Source organism: Leptonotus elevatus, chromosome 20, assembly GCF_054856555.1.
Source record: "Leptonotus elevatus isolate MCC_2025b chromosome 20, RoL_Lele_1.0, whole genome shotgun sequence".
NCBI lineage: Eukaryota > Metazoa > Chordata > Actinopteri > Syngnathiformes > Syngnathidae > Leptonotus > Leptonotus elevatus.
Window position 1 is genome coordinate 11,837,099 of NC_141258.1, and position 19,011 is coordinate 11,856,109.

Consider the following 19,011-nt stretch of genomic DNA (forward strand, 5'->3'; position numbering starts at 1 on the left):
TCATTAGAAATCTATTTCCCATTAAAGAATGCATACATACTGATGTAGCTAATTTGGGGCAGCTGTGACATAATAATTGCTCAATTTGGAGGCAGTCCAAAAAGCAATTAACCACAATATAATGGAAAACATAAGCAGAGTTAATAGGGACAGTTTTTAATAGTGTTTTCTTCAGTTAACATGAGTCATAGCTCAGAATTGTCTCGTAGTCTGAAGGTCACAGGCTCACAGACAAAAATCTCCCAGACCAACAAACTAAATGCCTAATGGCTCTGCCGTCTGCATATAAGGTTTGATACACAATTCTCCTAAATGTGTTTTACCAACATCCATATGAAATGTCCCATATTACTTTCATGATCACATAAAATTAGAATGTTAATGGGCCTGAAACGAAACAATAAGCATTTTGAAATTAGAGCCGCTGCAACTGTGCACTCGGCCACTTTGAAAAGAGCACCTCATTCAACTGCTACAAAATTCTCTCCAAGGCATGTGCCCTGCTTTATTTAATCCCCAGAGGGCAGTAAAACTGGCTGTATTACTGTCAGGTTCGTAAGGTCTTAGAGTCAGATTAGAAAGTAGCTTTTACAAGAGAAAACTCTGCAACATTTAATTTTGGGGAAATTGTGGGGAGCAAAGGGCAACCGGCGCTCAGTAAAAGCCGATCTGTCATTTTAAGGGAAAAAGCAAAATGGCAGCATGTAAAATAGGATTAGGCAGACTGTGTGAGGGCGGGCAGAGAGAAAGAGGGAGAGACTAGGAGTGACAAAAAGAAGAGGACTGAAAATGAATGAAGAGGAAATAGCAGAGTTTAGTGGATTCACACTGTGCTCAATCTAAGTGACAGATGAGTTGCTAGACAGCAGTATGCGGTATTGTATTTATCAACAATGAATCTGATATGGGAGACAAGTTATAATGATATTGATGCGCTATTTGCCAAGCTTCGTATTTTCATACTGGACATTGTTGATCAAGATGTAAAATGTCATAACTTTGCACTGAACAATTGCAACTGGTTAGTTGAAGATTCTTGCCAGTAAATTAAAGAGAATGTAAATAAATAAGCAGGTTTTATGAAGTTGAAAGTTACACACAGTAGTGTCATGAATTAGTTTGTTGATATGTGGTGTTTAGAAGGTCCTGGCTTAGTGAATAAGGTCAGTAGCTCTGGTTGGTTATTTTCCTCTTTTTTTACCCCTTTTTTTTTTGGAGAGCTCAGTATTATTCATTCGGCAGCCTTCCAGAGTCAACATGTCATCATCATCGCTCTCTCTCTCTTTGTGTGTGCGTGTGTGTGTGTGTGTGTGTGTGTGTGGGTGTGTGGGTGTGTGTGTGGGGGGGGTGAGTTTGTGCTCTTTAATTCACCTGAAACCTGTTAAAAATCCCAAACCTTTCACCTTAACCGGATACTTCAGAGTCCCACTAGAAGTTGTCAGGAGACCAGTGGAAGGATCAAAGGAAAGAAAGATGAAACTAAGTGAAATCCAGCACCAACCAGACACCACCTACCACCCACAGAGTTACATAATCAAAAAATGTCCCCCCCACCCCAGAAACATCTAAATTCCAATAGATTAGACCTCAAGAGACCAGAGGAAAGACTAAAGGAAGGAAGGAGGAAAAGATGAAGGATCATTGGTTGGTCATTTTCCACACGCTAAGGTCTGCTCTGTACTCCTTGTGACCGTTTTCATTTTATAGTGTGTGTTTGACTGCTTGTCCCGCTGAATAAATGGCTGAAAGTGCATCGGCGAGTGTGGCTCATCAAGACTAAAAAAAATAAAATTTGTAAGTTGGGGCACTCTTAAGTGAAGGTACCACTACATAACCCAAGTGCCGCTTTGTTATCCTTCAACAAGTCAAACAACATTGTGCTAGTTGGAATATCAGCTTGTTGTCTCTGCTGTTCGATTGTAGCTGACTTTCGCTTGCCGGGCGTTTGAATTAAATATGAGATTGTCTGTATTTTCCCCTCAAGCACCACAGTGCAGGAAAAGCTCACACTGGCAGGAAATGCTGATATGCTGATGCGAATCACGATCAATCAGCAGTCATTTATGTGCACAAAGGCTGCAAATGAAAATTGGGACTTTCGCTAAGGGGGAAGTTTAAATAATGTGTGAAGGTATATACTATTGACCAAATACTCTAAAATATAAATCCGTGTGTGTTTTTAAATCAAAGTACACATTACAACTAAACCAATTTTGTAAAAATGTGCTACTACTGAGCCACCAAAAATTCAATGCAGCACAGACAGGCCAAGCAATGTAGCATAAATACCTGCAGCCAATGATGGCCAAGCAGGGCATGCCATCACGAATCGTAGGAGTCAGGTGTGCGTCTTGACGTCCGTCAAACCCCTGAGACTGACTCATTGAACCCTTGGGGTTCGATTTAACCCATGTTAAGAACCACTGCCTTAAACCTTGACGCTGCTCTGGACAAATGTGCTTCTCTTAGTTAATATGTAATAATGTATGATTTCTAATAACCAAAGGCTTGTAAAGCAGGTGGGTATCTCAGAGGGTGTAAAATACCAATCCAAAGTACTGTACTAAGATCATTTGTCCTTGATGACTTTTTAAGTCGTTAAAGTCGACAAGAGGCACAAGAATGTGGTCTCTGCAGTTCACAGTATGATGCCCCTGCTTTAACACACACACATGCACACAATCATCTGTCAGCCTACAAGTAAGGAACGACAGACTTGCCTAACAGAAAAGGTAGGATTTAAAGGGTAAGTCAAACCCCCCAAAAAATTATTGGCAATGTTCTATGCAGCCCCGCTAGTCTAAATACAGTATTTTGGTTAATATTGCGTAACAGCAGTTTTTATCAATATAAGAAGGTGGCCATTTTGTCACCTACTGTCGAGTGAAATCACAGTTACTCAAGTCCCAGGTAACGACCAATCGCAGCTCAGCTTCAGAAAACAAGTGAGCCGTGATTGGTCCTGAGTAACTGTAATGTCATCTTTAGTCAACAGCAAGTGGCAAAATGGCCGCCCCGTGAGATGGATAAAAACAACTGGATTTTGCTGCATAACTCATATTCCATAAATGTAATATTAACCAGGATGTCATATTTAGAGTAGTGAGGTTACATAGAACATATTATTGACAAGAAATGTTTAAGGTTAACTTCTCCTTTAACACTGTATGTCATCAAATTGCACTTTGATGTCACGCAACACAACCTACATTGCATCGACAGGTGAGCCAAGAAAGCCCATCTCGTCATACAATCCATCATTAGTTCTTTCAGAAGTCACTTCAAGCATGATCCAAGCGTGTCGTTGGTTTAGAGATACTAATTCCCCCTATGGTTAACCCCTGTCAGCTCAGCCTTTGAGCTCATCCGTCACTTCGTGATGATGTAATTAACCCCCGGCTCTCACTGGGTACTTAATGTGTTTGCTGGATTGTGTTTTGGTTTGCAAAGAGGTGACTGCCGCCTGTTAGCACACTGCATGATTAACATTTCTTTCATGGCATACACATTACACAATTACGTTGTGTGCATGTGACAAGAATTCATTTTTCCTCATTTAGAAAAATGCACAAGACAAGACAGATAGTTTGACAGCTGAGCACTGATTGGTGTAACAATGGCGGACAAAGGGAAATAATCAATAGAATACATAAAGGAGAAAGTTTTAGAAGGTGAAAAAAACTACGAAACTAACAGCTGCTTCATTTTTTATTCTCTGTATACTCTGCTCACCGTCCCTCCTTTCCTCCCTCGCTTGTTTCTGTCTTCCTGAGTCGCTTAATTACATCCAGTGTTTACACTGTGGGAGCAAGCTTGCCACTTATTGCCCTACTTGTTGTTCTCATTTTTCGGTGTGAGGGATGTGCTGCTGGCGGAGAGAATTGCAGGTGTTGTAACAACAGTCTCTTCCTTGCTCTTTTCGTATAGCTCACAGAAAAAGGGTACACTACACTAGTTGGGTTTCCATCCACCCATTTTTATTCAAATTTTCAAGAAATGCAAAAATAAAGCTGAATGGAAACCCTAGAAATTCGAAAAAGAGCCCAAAATTCACCAAAAAGTTTTTACGCTAAGAGGGGGTGGATTTTGAAGCGTATCAGGGGAAAAAATGAAAATGTAAATTTTGGCAAGACCGGATACATGTTGTACGTTTGTAGTCCCAAAGCAATGGCGGACGATAAAGTAAGGTATGTTTGGGGAGACGACGAAATATTTTTGGAATTAATTAAAGAAGTAAATATGAATGCAATTTTAGATGGAAAACAGCAAAGAAAAGCTACGGTTTATCAAGAATTACAAAAGTAAACTCATACGACGTCATCGCACGGCGCAGCCGCTGCCTAGTCTTCTTCTTCTTTTAAATTACTAGTGGATCACATCTATGTGGTATATACCGCCACCTACAGCCTAGATATTCACAAAAGAAGAACAGATGGAAACGGACACAAGTCCGTTTTGCGCATTGTCAGTAAATTCGCTTAAAATTTTCGAAACAATTGGATGGAAACTTGACTACTGATATAACGGCAAATATAGAGTTGAAAAACAATCTAAAGACGAATGTGTGAACATCTTCAGTACATCCATTTTATGCAGAGTACCTCCACTTTCAGGAGCTCAAATATACTTGGACAGAATAAAAGGTAAAATCATATTATTTGTAATAAATGGGTGGAAATATCAATAGAAGGACTTCTGGACAGATTTGATAAAATTGTAGTCTACCATCTGGCATTTTAGGAGTCTAAGCAATGTGTGGGGAATGGAGCCTTGGAACCTCAAAAAGCTCCCCAATTCCACCGACATGTCTTAAGACTCTGAAGTGGGCTCTCTCCTCTCAGGGATTGAGGTCATCGAGGTGGTTAAAAAGCTCCTCCATGACAGGGCTCCAGGCGCAGAGGTGCAAAATCCAGGCCCAGAAAGTAAAAACCGGGATCTAAACGAGCTTGTGAATTTATTTACCTGCCAGTTGAGTAGAAGCACCTGTGGCTAAAGCCAAACTGTAGCAGGGTTTTAACTTTCTGAACCTGGATTTGAGACCTCTGTCCAGGTGTAGATGAGATCCACCCAGAGTTTCTAGAGGCAGTGGATGTTTTGGGGCTGTGTTGGCTAACACCACTCGGCAGCATTGCATTGATATTAGGACAGTACACCTGGATTGGCAGGGATCATCAATCTTCAATCTTCAACTCTCACTGGAACGGTTTGCAGCAGAGTGTGAAACGTTTGGCACACTCCTGCCCCCAAAATCCATGTAATTCTGTCACATTAAAACTGAAATAAATATCAATTAATTATCAGATAATTGGGTCGTCAAACTAGGTTGAAATTGAACATCTTCAAATGCTCAGTACAATTTAATTCTACGGCTATGAAATTCCTCTTTCAGCCGGCAATGACAGACAATAAAATAAATAAAGATTTGACTTTGTTTTTGACAAATCCTTCATTTTACAACTGATACTAAATAGCTACTGATCAACACCTATGTTTATACAGCATCTGTTGGATAGAATACTGCATTCTCACATTTCAGACAAATTCACAGAGAGCCAGGGAGGCGCAAACTGATGAGCTTCAGTCATCGACTCATTATTCTCTGATCAGTGCAATCGATCAGTGGCCTTGGTCAGCCCTGACTCCTTATTATCCCATGTCCTCTCTTAATGTGCTATTGACTCTGCCTTCACTCAATTGTCTACTCAGGGGAAAACATGCCACAAGAACAAAGGCGGCAAGGATTGAACTGTGTAGATTAGCAACCATGGCCTTTTTTGCAGTGTATCTTTTTTTTGTTGTCTTTTTGCCTTTGTTGTGTTTCCAGGTGTTTTATTGACTGCAATTTATTGTCTATATAAATGCTGTTGTGTGTGAATTTTAAAAAAATACAGTACATGCTTGAGATAGTAATGATTGTGATATAGTGATGAGATTGTCTTTATGATTATTCATGGTATTCATAGTACATTTAAAAAGTAAATGACCACCGCTTGGTAAAGGGGTGTTTTATAGCAGCTGAATCCTCAGCCTAGGTTTTTTTTTTGTCAGTGATATTTTAGGAGGGTTGTTTGACATCAAAGTCTAAGTCCAAGATGCAGCAATGTCATAACCCATATCTGCCTTTCTTCTCTCATGAGCCTAAGATTTGGTAGCCCATAAGTAATAAAAAAAAACACCTTGGGTGACACACCAAAAAAAAAACACACACACACTTAGGGGGGTGGGCACAGAATATCATCCTGGGTGCCACAAATGGCCCCCGTACCGTAAATTTGAGACCACTGAGTTATATAGTATGTTTTGTGTTCCAGTGTAATCAGCAGAGCACCAGGTCTCAAGCTGGTAGTTGAGACCCTGATGTCTTCACTGAAGCCCATTGGCAACATTGTGGTCATCTGCTGTGCCTTCTTCATAATCTTTGGCATCCTTGGTGTACAGGTAAGCGGTACAATTGAACACAAAATGCTTTGCACACGAGAACATTTTGTTGGAAAAACGACTAATAGAATTAATGACAAAAATATACACCGCTTCTAGAACTTGCCAGGTTGCTATGAAGGAATATTTTGGCCACTCTAAAAAGGATAGTTAACTTATGTGATAAAAAGGGTTATGATTAGCAATTTTACGAAGATAAAGAAATAATATTACTCAAGAAAAAAATATATAAATTTTATGAGAACAAATTTTAATGAGTGAATATAAAAATTGCCACATAAAAACATAACAGTCTAAGACCAGCCGATTTTGCTTTCCTTAAAAACCTGACATGACATGGGATCTCAGTTCACATCACAAACTTAAATTGTTCCAAGACTGAAGCAAAGCAATTTTCCCTATTAAAATAAATGGAAAATCCAGCCCCAGAACCAAGTCGCCTTCGAGCACAACCCAGCACATTTCCAGGGTTTCCTAACAGCATAATCTCTTGCACCTTTCCCCATTTTGGGAGCTGTAATGAGGTCGAATTACATGAAGAAGAAAAAAAGATACAAATCTGTATGTGAAATGTGTGACCCAGGAAGCGCATGTTCACACTGTGGGAGAGCCACATGAATGCAGTTCACGGACTGAGGCATAGTTTTTCAAATAAAATAATTATGATACCAAAATTTTGACGGATATTAAATATTTTTTCCAAACACTTTTGTTTAAATTATATTTGTTATTTTACTTAATAGATGGTTGTCCATCCTTCTCTCCTGCAGGTTATTTTCTTTTCCACATTGTAACTCATTCAATGTGGCAGTTATTCAGGTTTACCTGGCCAATAGTGATTTCATGGCATACTGCCCAAGGACTAATCATTAAGAACGAGCACAACACATTTGGTGTTGTCCAGTCGCCTATCTATCTACCTTTGGCACGTTTACACTGTAGACACCCTCTTAATATGGTGGTGACATGAAAGGTTAATAATACCTCAATGGTCCCGCATGTCCATGATTAGATGCTGTTGCTCATTAAATAGCTTCTGTACAATCTGGAGCATTGGTCTTGACCTTAATGAAAATGTTGGCAATCATTGGTTAACCTCTGTTTAATTGCATATGTGATATAAAAACAGCTTATTCCTGGTATTCCAATGAGCTTGATCTTTTTATACTGTCTCTCTGTCTGTCTATCTACCTACCCACCTACCCTACCTACCTACCTAACTACCCTTACCAAAAAGTAGTATACTTTAAGTACATAATATAGAGGATATTTAAGTATCACTAAGTTTATTTTTCGAGTGTACTTATTCTTGTACTAAAAGAAAACTAAGTATATTAATAAGTATACTTTCATGAATATGTCATAGTATATTTGAGTACACTATTAAGTATACTTGAAAGTATACTTTGTGGTACACTTACGTCCACAGCCTCTAGGCTATCCAGCCACATAATCTTTAGGGCTTTATAAATAAATGTAACCTATAATGTTGGTTCCTTACTTAGCGAGTGCCTTCTAAGTATACACTACAATATGTAAACGTTTTGTATATTCTTTAGTATACTTACAAGTACACTTAACATTTACTTGGTGCAGTATACTTCCAATAAGTACAAGAAACGCAAACTGGATGTATACTCTCCTAATTTTGAGTATACTTCAAAAAGTACAAGTACATTCTAAGTATTATGTAAACCTTTAGTAATTGTTTTAGTATACTTAAAAGTACACTTAACATTTACTTTGTGGAGTAAACTTCCAAACAGTACAAGAAAAGTAAACTGGAAGTATACTCTCCTAATTTTGAGTATACTTCAAGCATATTTAAATATACATTTTTTTGGTAAGGGTACCTACCTACCTACTGTATCTATCTGTCTTGCTCCCTATCTGTCTATCTGTCTATCTATTTAGCTAGCTAGCTAGCTGTCTCTCTGTCTAGCTAGCTAGCTATCTGTCTGTCGACACCAATCTTCCCGTGGGGAACAAAGATCCAACGAGTTTTAGAATAGGTTCATGTGACTTTGTACATTTCTGTGTTCCCAGCTCTTCAAAGGGAAGTTCTTTGTTTGTCAAGGAGAGGATGTCAAGAACATCACAAACAGGTCCGACTGTTTACAAGCCAGCTACAGATGGGTCAGACACAAGTATAACTTTGACAACCTGGGACAGGTCAGAACTCCCAGATCCTTAAGTTTTTGTTTTTTATTGTTGTAATCATTAGACACCTTAGAGGGAAGTTTTAAAAGCGTTCTTTTCAATATATGCATCAATTTCAAATGTTCTCGTTATCAGGCCTTGATGTCTCTATTTGTTCTGGCATCAAAAGACGGCTGGGTGGATATTATGTATGATGGTCTAGATGCTGTAGGAGTAGACCAACAGGTACCGATCAATCCACTAAAGCATTTGGTCTTAAATATTATGTCTATGAATCATCCCCTTATGTATTGTGTGTTTCAGCCAGTGATGAACTACAATCCTTGGATGTTGCTGTACTTTATCTCCTTCCTCCTGATCGTGGCTTTCTTTGTACTCAACATGTTTGTGGGAGTTGTGGTGGAGAACTTCCACAAGTGCCGACGCCACCAGGAGGCTGAGGAGGCCAAGCTCAGGGAGGAGAAGAGACTGAAACGCATGGAGAAAAAGAGACGGAGTAAGGAGAAGGAGCTTGCTGGTCGGTAGTCTTTCCACATCTTTCTGAGTCCTGCTTGGTTTGAGCCTGAGCCTTTTTTTTTCTGTTTGCCTTTTGATTTTGCCGAGTCTGGGCGAACGCAATTTGTGATCTAGCACCAAAGTAGTGCTTTTTTTTTTTTTTGTAGTAAAGCCCTTTTCCTACACTCCCCCCTATTGTGTCCCCAAAAGCCCTATTGTGTCCCGACCTGTGGCTGTTTTTCTTGCAGTCTAGTGGTCACTTGATCTGACACTGCAAACACGCTTATAGACTCTGGCTGCTTTTTCTTCAACTCCAACATCAAACTGATGATGAAGTTGAGAGAAAAGCTACCCCGAAAGAGTCAGTTTGCAGGGTGAGGAAAGATGGCAGCCAATTTTTGACCCCATCCTGCCTTTGCTTTTCTGTCTACTGGAGACATCATGCTTGGGTTGTTTGGCCCCCTTGGAGCATGCCCGTTGAGTTCTTACAGACGGGGCTTGCATGGTGGGTTACAGAGCTAGAGGGAGGAGGAGTTGTTGGTCATTAATTACCCTGATCTAAAACAAGATGACTCCCCTCCCTTCCCCTCTTTTTGCATGTTGTTTTAGTACAGCCGCTGGGGCAGGGATCGACCAAAGCTTGAAAGATGTGGTCTTAGATCACTGGAAGACATTTAGGAGTTAAATCTCCGCTTGGCCCCTCCCCTTCGGCTGTATAGGAGTTGATGACAAACTGCTTGAGTGGTTTAGTGCAATTCCACTGCCTCTTAAACCTAAAACGCATGCTGGTGTTTGCTAGCATTGAAAAGTACCTTTACAATAATTAAATCCAGAGGAACTTGTTGGGTACATATCCACAAGGAGCAGTGGACTCTGATGTCCTAAAGCTACAGGAATGATTCCATAATATGCATATGATCCTTTGATTTAATGGTATTTTGGATTGAATGTATCTCTCTTGAGAAATACAGATGACTTGAAATTGATCCCTGGGGGGAACCCTTGCACATTCAGTCATAAGAGACCCATTGGTTGTTTTACAAACTACACAAAACCTTTCTTGTACATCAGTCCTCCTGGAGTTGTGGCAAGCCTTGTTTACGGATTCCTTTCCCAAGATTTTTTTTAAAATGAAAAAATACTGAGCGATACGGTTTTCAGATATAGGAGATTTTAGCAAACTAAAAAGAAGATTAGTTTGTCGGTAAAATCCATGGTCAAATGGTTTAAAAAGTGGGTATAGGTTCGTTTGAAGATTGTTTCTTGCTTTTTGTTTTTCTCCGTATAAAAAAACCCAAACTGTTAGTGCTAATCCAAAGAACTGGACTCAGAATCACTGGAAAGACAAGATATAGGCACATAAACCAGCTTAATCTTTCACTGCTTCCTTCTAGTCTTACTCCATCCCTCTTTCTCTCTTTCTCTCTCTTTGCCTTTCTTCCATCTGTCCTTCCTTTCTTGCTTCCTTCTCCCACTTCCTTACTAACATAGTCTCATTCCTCTAGATTTAATGGTTCCAGGGGTGAGTTGGGCCCTCTCTGAAGGCACATTAAAAGGTACCCTGTTCCCAGCATGCTCTGTTTTGTCCCTTAACTCCTCACACTGCCACCGACCATCACCACCCACCATGGTGGCAAGGGTTCTAAGTTCAGTAATCATGGGAGGTAGGGTCCCATCACGTGTTCCCGCCCTCCTGCCTCTCTTCCATCAGCCCTCAGTCCACTGGACATGCTTTTGGGTTTTTTTCTGTTGTGACTTTGTCTTTCACAGCTCTCTTACACTGTCCGCAAACCATTCGCTGTCCACTGCACCACACTATGCACCAGCCTCATCAATAGAATACTGCCCTGGGCTTCTTGAATTATTATTGATGCAAAAGTGCTAAAAGTTGTCATTGAATCAGTGGAACAAATAGTATTGGAAGTACAGTATCGTGCGTTATCTGCTTTATAAACCAAGAGGAGGGAGATCATCTTCAAGCTGCTATTATAATACAGCATCCACCAACGTAAGTACACTACCAACAACGTTTTATTTTAGTAGGCGCCAAAGAAATAAAGCATGTTGTTGTCACTGTCTGTTGTTGAACTGGTTGAGACAAGTCCAACTAGGAATTCAGCAAGAAGATAATGGGTATGCAAAGTGCTCTCAGGGTCGCTAAGTGTGTTGAAGGTATCCATAATCGACATATACTTCAATTCACATTAGTCATCTTTTTATATCAAAAGACCAATTTAGCTCCTAGCATAAACGGCTGCCTTTTGTGTTGTTTGCAAAGTTTAAATTGTTTATAAAGTCATGTGCGTCAGTCAGCCAATCATTATAGCGTACTGCACGATACATGTCACCACACTTAATTAATATTCATGACGCGTACGACTGGGGGGTCAAATTCGGTGGTTCAGTCATGCTAAATGCATGTAGACAACAGTGGCAAAACCATTTTAGCATTTTTCCTCGTCATTCATTATTGTCATTCGGCAGTCGGGGTAGGGCCAAAGGGCAAACAAAAAAACAAGAAAGAAAATCGCTTACCTCTTCGAGACGGTGGTGGTCGGCAAGGGATCAGGATTGTGATCTGTAAGAGCATGGCCCCCAACAAAATGTTGACTACATATGATGGTGAAGGTCTTCACTTCGCTCGCGTTAAACTGGTCTTTTGGACATCTGCAAACGTTGACCCCCGTTCACATTTATCCCTCTGAGATTTTGGCTTCGGGAAACTAATTAAAAAAAATACATCCTTCATATGTGGACGGTCGTTGTGTCTGGAGTCGTTTCTGCAAGTTCCATAGCAGCAGTGTTTGCTTTTTTCTGAGATAAACGAGAATAAGAACAAGCCGTGGTTGTTTGCGAGAGCGCTTTTATGTTTACCACCTTCCTGTTCACACAGAAGCCTTCCGGTCTAAAAATAGCACTCGTGGTCACCCTATTGTCCTTCCTGACATGTGGCATTGTCACGTGGGTTATGCAGCCAATCGGGTTCCTGTATTGTGAATACAGGAATGCGATTGGCAGTGTAACATGAGCCCAGACCTGGAAGTGAAGCGCTTGAACGCGTCATCATTGAACAAAATTACATTTTAAGCAGAGCGGCTTATTATTTTTCAGTGAAACAAGACAACGACGATACAAATTAACTTTTAATACCTTGACTATTGTGAAATCCCTAATTATTAAGTTTTTTCATCCACGCCATGTCATCATATAGCTGGCCAGATATAATTAGTGGTGGGCAAATTTTGGCCTGTGGGCCGGATTGTCGTCCACCCCTGAGGTAAAAACAAAGGTCATCGAGTTTTCTGTGCCAACCATAACCTTTAAATCAGGGGTGTCAAACTCGTATTAGCTCAGGGGCCACATGGAGGAAAATATATTACCAAGTTGGCCGGACCAGCAAAATCATGGTATATAAATTTTAAAACAATTGGCGTCAGTTATACACAGATTTTCGCTATTTGCAGCCCAGCCCTAAATAGCGGCGCTTAACAGTAAATTCATTGTTTAAAAAAATAACGAAAATGCAAATGGATCGTGGCAATACTTTGCCCGTATGAGTTCTGAGCGTGTTATATCTACCTGTTTTGCCAGAATGCATTGTGTGGCGCAATAATGAAGTTATAGGATGTTTGCACGTTTGTTTGATTTATGTTGGTCTTTGTTTTTTTGTTTGTTTTTTTCAACAAACCATAACTATAGGTTATGTGAAAAATAATGACATCCAGGTCAATTCTATGTACAAGTTGCATTGCTCAACTGAGGATTGCTTGTGAAATTACAAATTCATATGTTTTGATTTTGGTCGTATGTTTAATTGGTCCGACATTACTAATTTTTTTACTTTACAAGATCATCTTGCGGGCCGGATTAAACCCCTTTGCAGGTATGATCTGGCCCGCGGGCCGTACGTTTGACACCCCTGCTTTAAGTCATTCTGAGGTCCAATTCTAGAATAAAAAAAAAAATACAACAACTATCGCAATGAGTTACACACAGAGCCAATGATGGTTACATAGCACGAGAAGCACAAGCGCTCATCCATGCTAAAATGGTTCACATAACAAAACATGCGTAACTGGAGGCAGATTTTCTACAAAAAAATGTTGTGCTTAACTTGAAAAGTTCGTAAAGGGTCGTTTGTAACTCAAGGTTTCACTCCGCTTTGTATTTGTATCTTGTTTAAAGAAAATAATGGTTGTTGCCAGCAAGTCAACATGATCCAGTTTAATAGTTCAGAGTGTACAAATGCATTTTATTACACACATTTGCATTTGTGTCCAACACTCTTACACTGATATCTAAATGGACACACGCATTTCATGTATAGCTGTATTTTATCAATTAATTTGTTCTGTGCCCCTCCACCTCTCTCTCTCTCTTTTTGTGTCACACACACACACACAGTCTGATACACACACGGTTTCTAACTGAATCTGGGTCAGCGCTAACAGAGATAAATCTAACCGGAAGTTTCACATTGACTTTCTTTTTGCCTCCTGTTCCTCCATGCGAAAGATGTAATTAATAGCGCTGGTCCTTTAGGGAGGGGCAGCCATGGGGATTACAGGAGGCGCGATAGTCTCTCCCCGCCGGATGTGTAGTAAGAATATGACACCCGCTGAAGGTTGTCAAAGTCGCAGGTGATTATTGTTGATGCCACAAGGTGGAAAGTAAACTTGTTGTAGAACATTTGTGGAGCAGGTCCAACATGAATTGACTGCCCCTGCTTGGCAGGTTGCCTGAAAACGCAAGTCTTGCACTCTACTTTGAATACAATAAACCGTTTAAGTATTCCAAAGAGACATAGGAAGGTCATACTCAGCCACATGATGTATGGATGTAATATCCATTAAATTAGTTAATGAGGCTCATTGTCCTCTGGATACATTAAATACCATATTTACTTCTCCTTTGACATGAATGACTGATGAAGTTTTGTTCATTGAATTGGTGAAAACAGAAAGAGTGATGGCTTGCTGAAAATGTGAATGTAATGGCCAGTAAAGTTGATTAATTTATATCCAAAACAAGTCATTTGTAGTATGATTTTGACAGCAAAACTGCACTTTTGCGGCAGGAAAGGCCACCCAACCGGAATCATTATAAATGTTTTACATTGGGAACTTTGTAGATGAATATTTCATCCGCAGAAATGTCAACAAGAGAGTGCAGGGTGGTAGAAACCCTGAAGCTGCAGCAAATGTAGTGATGAAAGAGACAAAGTGTACTTTTGAAGTGACAACTGATCGGACCAATATGGCCTTTGTCTGTTCCTGTCAAGTTTAGTTTATTTAGAAGATATAAAACTTGGGATTCCTATGTTTCTACTTACATTGTAATCACACAAAGAGTATATGTACTAAAGCTAAACAATTCCAAATACAAATACATTTGAGCAACCCACATACATCCAGATGTTTCTTGAGTACACAGAATGAATCTGCTGTCTATAACATGTCACTACTGTATAAACAAAATTGAAATGCTAAAGCTCATTATTGCCTCTATTATTTAGCAACCTGGGCATTGCTGCATGTGCATGTGTGCATGTGGAAATACCTCCCCAAAAAACGGCATTTTATTTATCCACAAAAGGACAGCCCTTATAGTGTTTATTTATTTATTTGTTCATTTATTTATAATTAAATGAATCGAAAACCATGTAAAATTCAAACAAATTACAGAACATTGTGAGAACAGCTATAAATCAGTTTCAGCATGTTAAAATGCTGTTGCTAGGCTGCCCTGCCAAAGATACCCAAGTATTAATTCATACAGTCTGCAAATGATTTTGAAGAAACTATTCACTCCAAACAGTACAACAAAAGTACTGTATAGGAAAAACAGTGTTTTTATTATGATGATGATGATTTATTTTTATTATCAACTTTGCCTTGTCTACATTTTTGATGGTGTTTGACCTCCATCCCATCCATTCCAAGCAAAACTGTTGTACTCATAGATTATGTATAAAAAAACAATGTTGTTTTTGTACTTCTACACTGCAATCTGTAAGTTGTGCTTATACTTTGGTATACAATAGTCGTTACTACTCGTTAGTATAATGCTTAAGATTGTGCGCGCAACAACCAAACAAAATCCTGATGTACCATTTTTCGGACTTTATGTCACCTTAAAGTATAAGTGGCACCAGTCCAAAAAATGCATCATGAACAAGAAAACACATTCAAGTTGCTCCAGAGTATAAGTCGCCTTCTTGTTGTGTTCATTTATTTACAACAATTTTCAAGGGTCAATGTGACCCGCTCAAATATTTCATCATCCAAAATATCACATAACTCACTGCATTGCAATGCAATTTAAAAAATGAAAATGGAAAATGGAGGCCAGCAGTCTAGTTTTAATCAGTTTTATTAATTCTAGATTTACAAAACGGGTCATTTTGACCCACATCATAAAAGGAGAGTTTAAATGGCTTACCCTAATTAGATTCCTGTATCACATTGTGGCCAAAGGTGGAATCCTGGTCGGCTATTTTGCCTATACTGTTTATTATTTGCCATAGACTACTACCACTTCTACTACTTCTTCTTCTTCTACTTCTTCTGAAGCTTCTTCTTCTTCCTTTTTAAACTTTATTAATCAATTTCAAACAGAATACACAAACAAATTGTGAACACTACACAAACATGTTATTAATACAGAAAAAACTCACACACAAAAAAGCCAGGGGGAATATTTAAATAAAAACATTAAAAAAAAGAGCATAAAGCCAAAGTTCTCATCGCTTTCTTGTTGATAGATCTCAATATAGTTTTGATGGACTGTTTGGTTTCCATTTCAAAAACAATGGTTTCGAATGACTAACTTGTGCATGTGAAGTTTCGCCAAAATGATTATCAAGTTTATTAGAAAGTTTTTTTTTTTTTGTTTACTATCACTATTACAGAAACCAAACAGTATTTTTTTTCCAGAAAAGACAAAAATTTGGTTCAATATGATCAATAATAAAACAAGACACATCTTTCCAGAATATGTTGGTGTAAGGACAATGCCAGAATAGGTGGACCAATGTTTCACAGAATGAGCAATCAACACAAATGTCTTTCTTGAACCTAAGGAGATCATTTTTGATAGGATTTTTAAATTTTAAAAGACGTGTAAACCATCAACAAAACCAGACCAGTAAGAAACCACATATGGAGTTGTAGAAATATCTCTCTGAAACAAAGAACGTATATTACAATTGTTGTTTCTCACAGAAGTACTTAGACAAAATGTGCCTATTGAAGTTGCCTTGGGGTCCAATTTAGGCAAAGAGCCATTTCTTCCTACCCCTCTCAAAAGAAGTAAAATTCCATAACTGTAGCAAACTCCGTTGGAGTAACTGGAAGGTTAAATGTGTTCAAACATTCTGAATTGTTCAAAAATAAAACCTCATTATTGAGTAATTGGCTAACCAGAATGATGCTATTACTAAACCAATTTGGATCAAATAAAGGTCTATTCTTATGCAAGATAGGACGGCTTTTCCAAATAAAGCTTTTATTGGGAGAAAAATTGTGCTTGTAAATCAAAGACCAAGCCAACAACATTTGTTTGTGGAAATTGGATAAGAATAAGGGATTTTTTTTTTTCAATCTTGTAGTCACATAAAAACTCAGGACCTCCAACTTGAGAAAAAACATAATTAGGTATCTGCGATTGGCTGGCAACCAGTTCAGGGTGTACCCCGCCTACTGCCCGAAGCCAGCTGGGATAGGCTCCAGCAACCCCCGCGACCCTTGTGAGGACAAGCGGTACAGAAAATGGATGGATGGATGGATAATTAGGTATAACATTTTAGATAGATGTGGGATTGCACAAAAACTGTTTCTTCTTCTTCTTCTTCCTACTACTACTTCCACTATACTATTCTTCTTCTACTACTACTTTAGGCTACCTCTTCATTCTACTAATTATTATTTGCTTTTTTCTACTTCAACTACTACTTCCTCTACTATTAATTCTGTTTTCTTTAACGGCTGGGAAATACTTTTGGTGGACTACCACAACCTTCAGAACGAAGGTTGCAATCGGTGGTTGTGCGCCTAAAGTTTTTGCCAACCACCAAAATAGAGTTAACGCGATTCGGAAACGGATTTTGGATGCTAGTCCGAGCTCTAATTCTTTCTGCAGTAAGTCACACCTGAGTATAAATTGCAGGACCAGCTAAACTATGAACAAAAGTGTCAACATAACATTGCATATATAACGCCTTTATCTGCTGTGTCTTTGAAGAGCATTCATTGATATTAAATAGCTATGGATGGATGACGTGTGGTCGTGGTAAGTCGAGGGAAATTGACATCTGGTTGAAGTGAGCTATTGTATATGTTCATTAAAGGAGGAAGGGTTAACACTGTTACTGTAAAGAAAAGAAAAAAAGAAGCTTCCCACAGTTCTGTGCCCTGTCATTGCTGCTGTCCTTGTTGCTCCGCCCTCCACTCATGCTGCCCAGTCGCTTTCCTTTACCATCCAATCCCACATTTCAGTTGGTTCATTGCTCAAGTATGACTCAGAAAGAGGTGTGTCAGTCTGCCATGCAAACCAGCACAATGTATGTGTGTCTGTCTTCCACGAGCAAAATGTGTTGGGTTGTGTGTGTGAGTGTGTGAAAAAAATCACAATGCCTATGTGTCACTGTGTGTTTGACAGTACGAGAAAGTGTTTGCTATCACGCCTTATCATGTTTGAATGATTATATGTCTTATTTCTTTGATGCTTTCCTTCTGGATTTGGCAATTTGCTCTGCTGCTCCTCTCCAGTTTGAAAGTCATGACATGGTGACTGTACTTTCTTATTGGTTTCCTTTCTTCTCTCCCTTTGTAGGCGTTTCTTTGATATTTATCAAGCAAGGCAGCAGAGCATTTTGGAACTCCAGTTTTTTTGTTTTGTTTTTTTGTTATTGTCTTACAGTGGATGTTCCTGTCAACAATTGTTTTTAGACTCTGTGTTTGCTGGATTTCAAAACCAGGCTGACAGTGTTTGACTCCGAAGGCAGACACAGAGTATAAAGGTTTGCCCCATTCACCATGAAAGAAAGAGGCATAAAAGCAGATGCGTGCATTATAAGAAGCTAAAAATTGAGATGATGGTTTTAATCTACCTTGAACGAGCACTGCTTTACATGCCCACCTCTTCATTTCAAAGCCATCCATACTATCACCAATCTTTTTAGGTCGTTTACATCAGCCATTGCATTTCATCCCAAAACACACTTTTTTGAAGTGCCACTGCCTCAAATCACATTTAGAGGAGCTCCAGCAAAGCCATACCAGTGTCGTGTAGTTTCAAGTCTCATGATCAGACCTAACTTTACTTTGAAGAGCACAACCTTCACATCCTCAAACCTCTCTTGGCGCCCTCATATGATCACCACATTCTGGGCACATGCACAAGAGTATGTTCCAGAACCATATACTACATGACCAACCTAACATACGCTCACCTGCACAGTCACAGTATACCCACGGTGCTGTACTGTGATGTTCTTTATTCATCAGTCCCAAACAAAGTAAGAGCTACCATGTCTGTATTTCCCAAAAAAAAGACCACCTCAGAAATATATGGAGTATATTTTTGAGAGCGGCCACATCCAAAAGCAACTCCCAGACCGAGTCCAACTCAAGATTTTCACTCGTGTCACAAGTAGAGTTTGTATGATTTGACACGAGTTGGACTATTTGAAAGAGAATGTTTAGGAGCATCAGTCTTGCGGTTGTTTTTGGACCAGAGTTATGTTAGAAGTGTTTTTCTTCATGTCTGTGGATGACGGAATGTAGACAGTCAGCCGAGGTGGACTTGGATCTATAAGTCTAGAAAACGAAACCAGAAAAATGTACAAACAAATTACATGAAGTATTGCTATTGACATTAGCAAGAATAAAAAATCAAGAAGCATGTTTATACAGAATC

At 39.2% G+C, this 19,011-nt stretch overlaps 1 protein-coding gene across 19 annotated transcripts in view; it reads left to right on the forward strand.

Annotated features, from left to right (window-relative positions):
• The window catches only part of cacna1g (calcium channel, voltage-dependent, T type, alpha 1G subunit), a 205,111-nt gene that overhangs the window by 159,529 nt on the left and 26,571 nt on the right, over positions 1–19,011 (forward strand). For 13 of the 19 annotated variants that reach the window (XM_086063907.1, XM_086063910.1, XM_086063913.1 and 10 more), the window contains 5 exons: positions 6,312–6,438; positions 8,485–8,610; positions 8,734–8,823; positions 8,902–9,094; positions 10,599–10,649. In XM_086063907.1, the coding sequence (XP_085920033.1) occupies positions 6,312–6,438; positions 8,485–8,610; positions 8,734–8,823; positions 8,902–9,094; positions 10,599–10,649 (587 nt within the window). Of the gene's footprint in view, positions 1–6,311; positions 6,439–8,484; positions 8,611–8,733; positions 8,824–8,901; positions 9,116–10,598; positions 10,650–19,011 lie in introns of all 19 variants that reach the window. The other 6 variants (XM_086063911.1, XM_086063912.1, XM_086063922.1 and 3 more) reach the window with 2 other exon arrangements.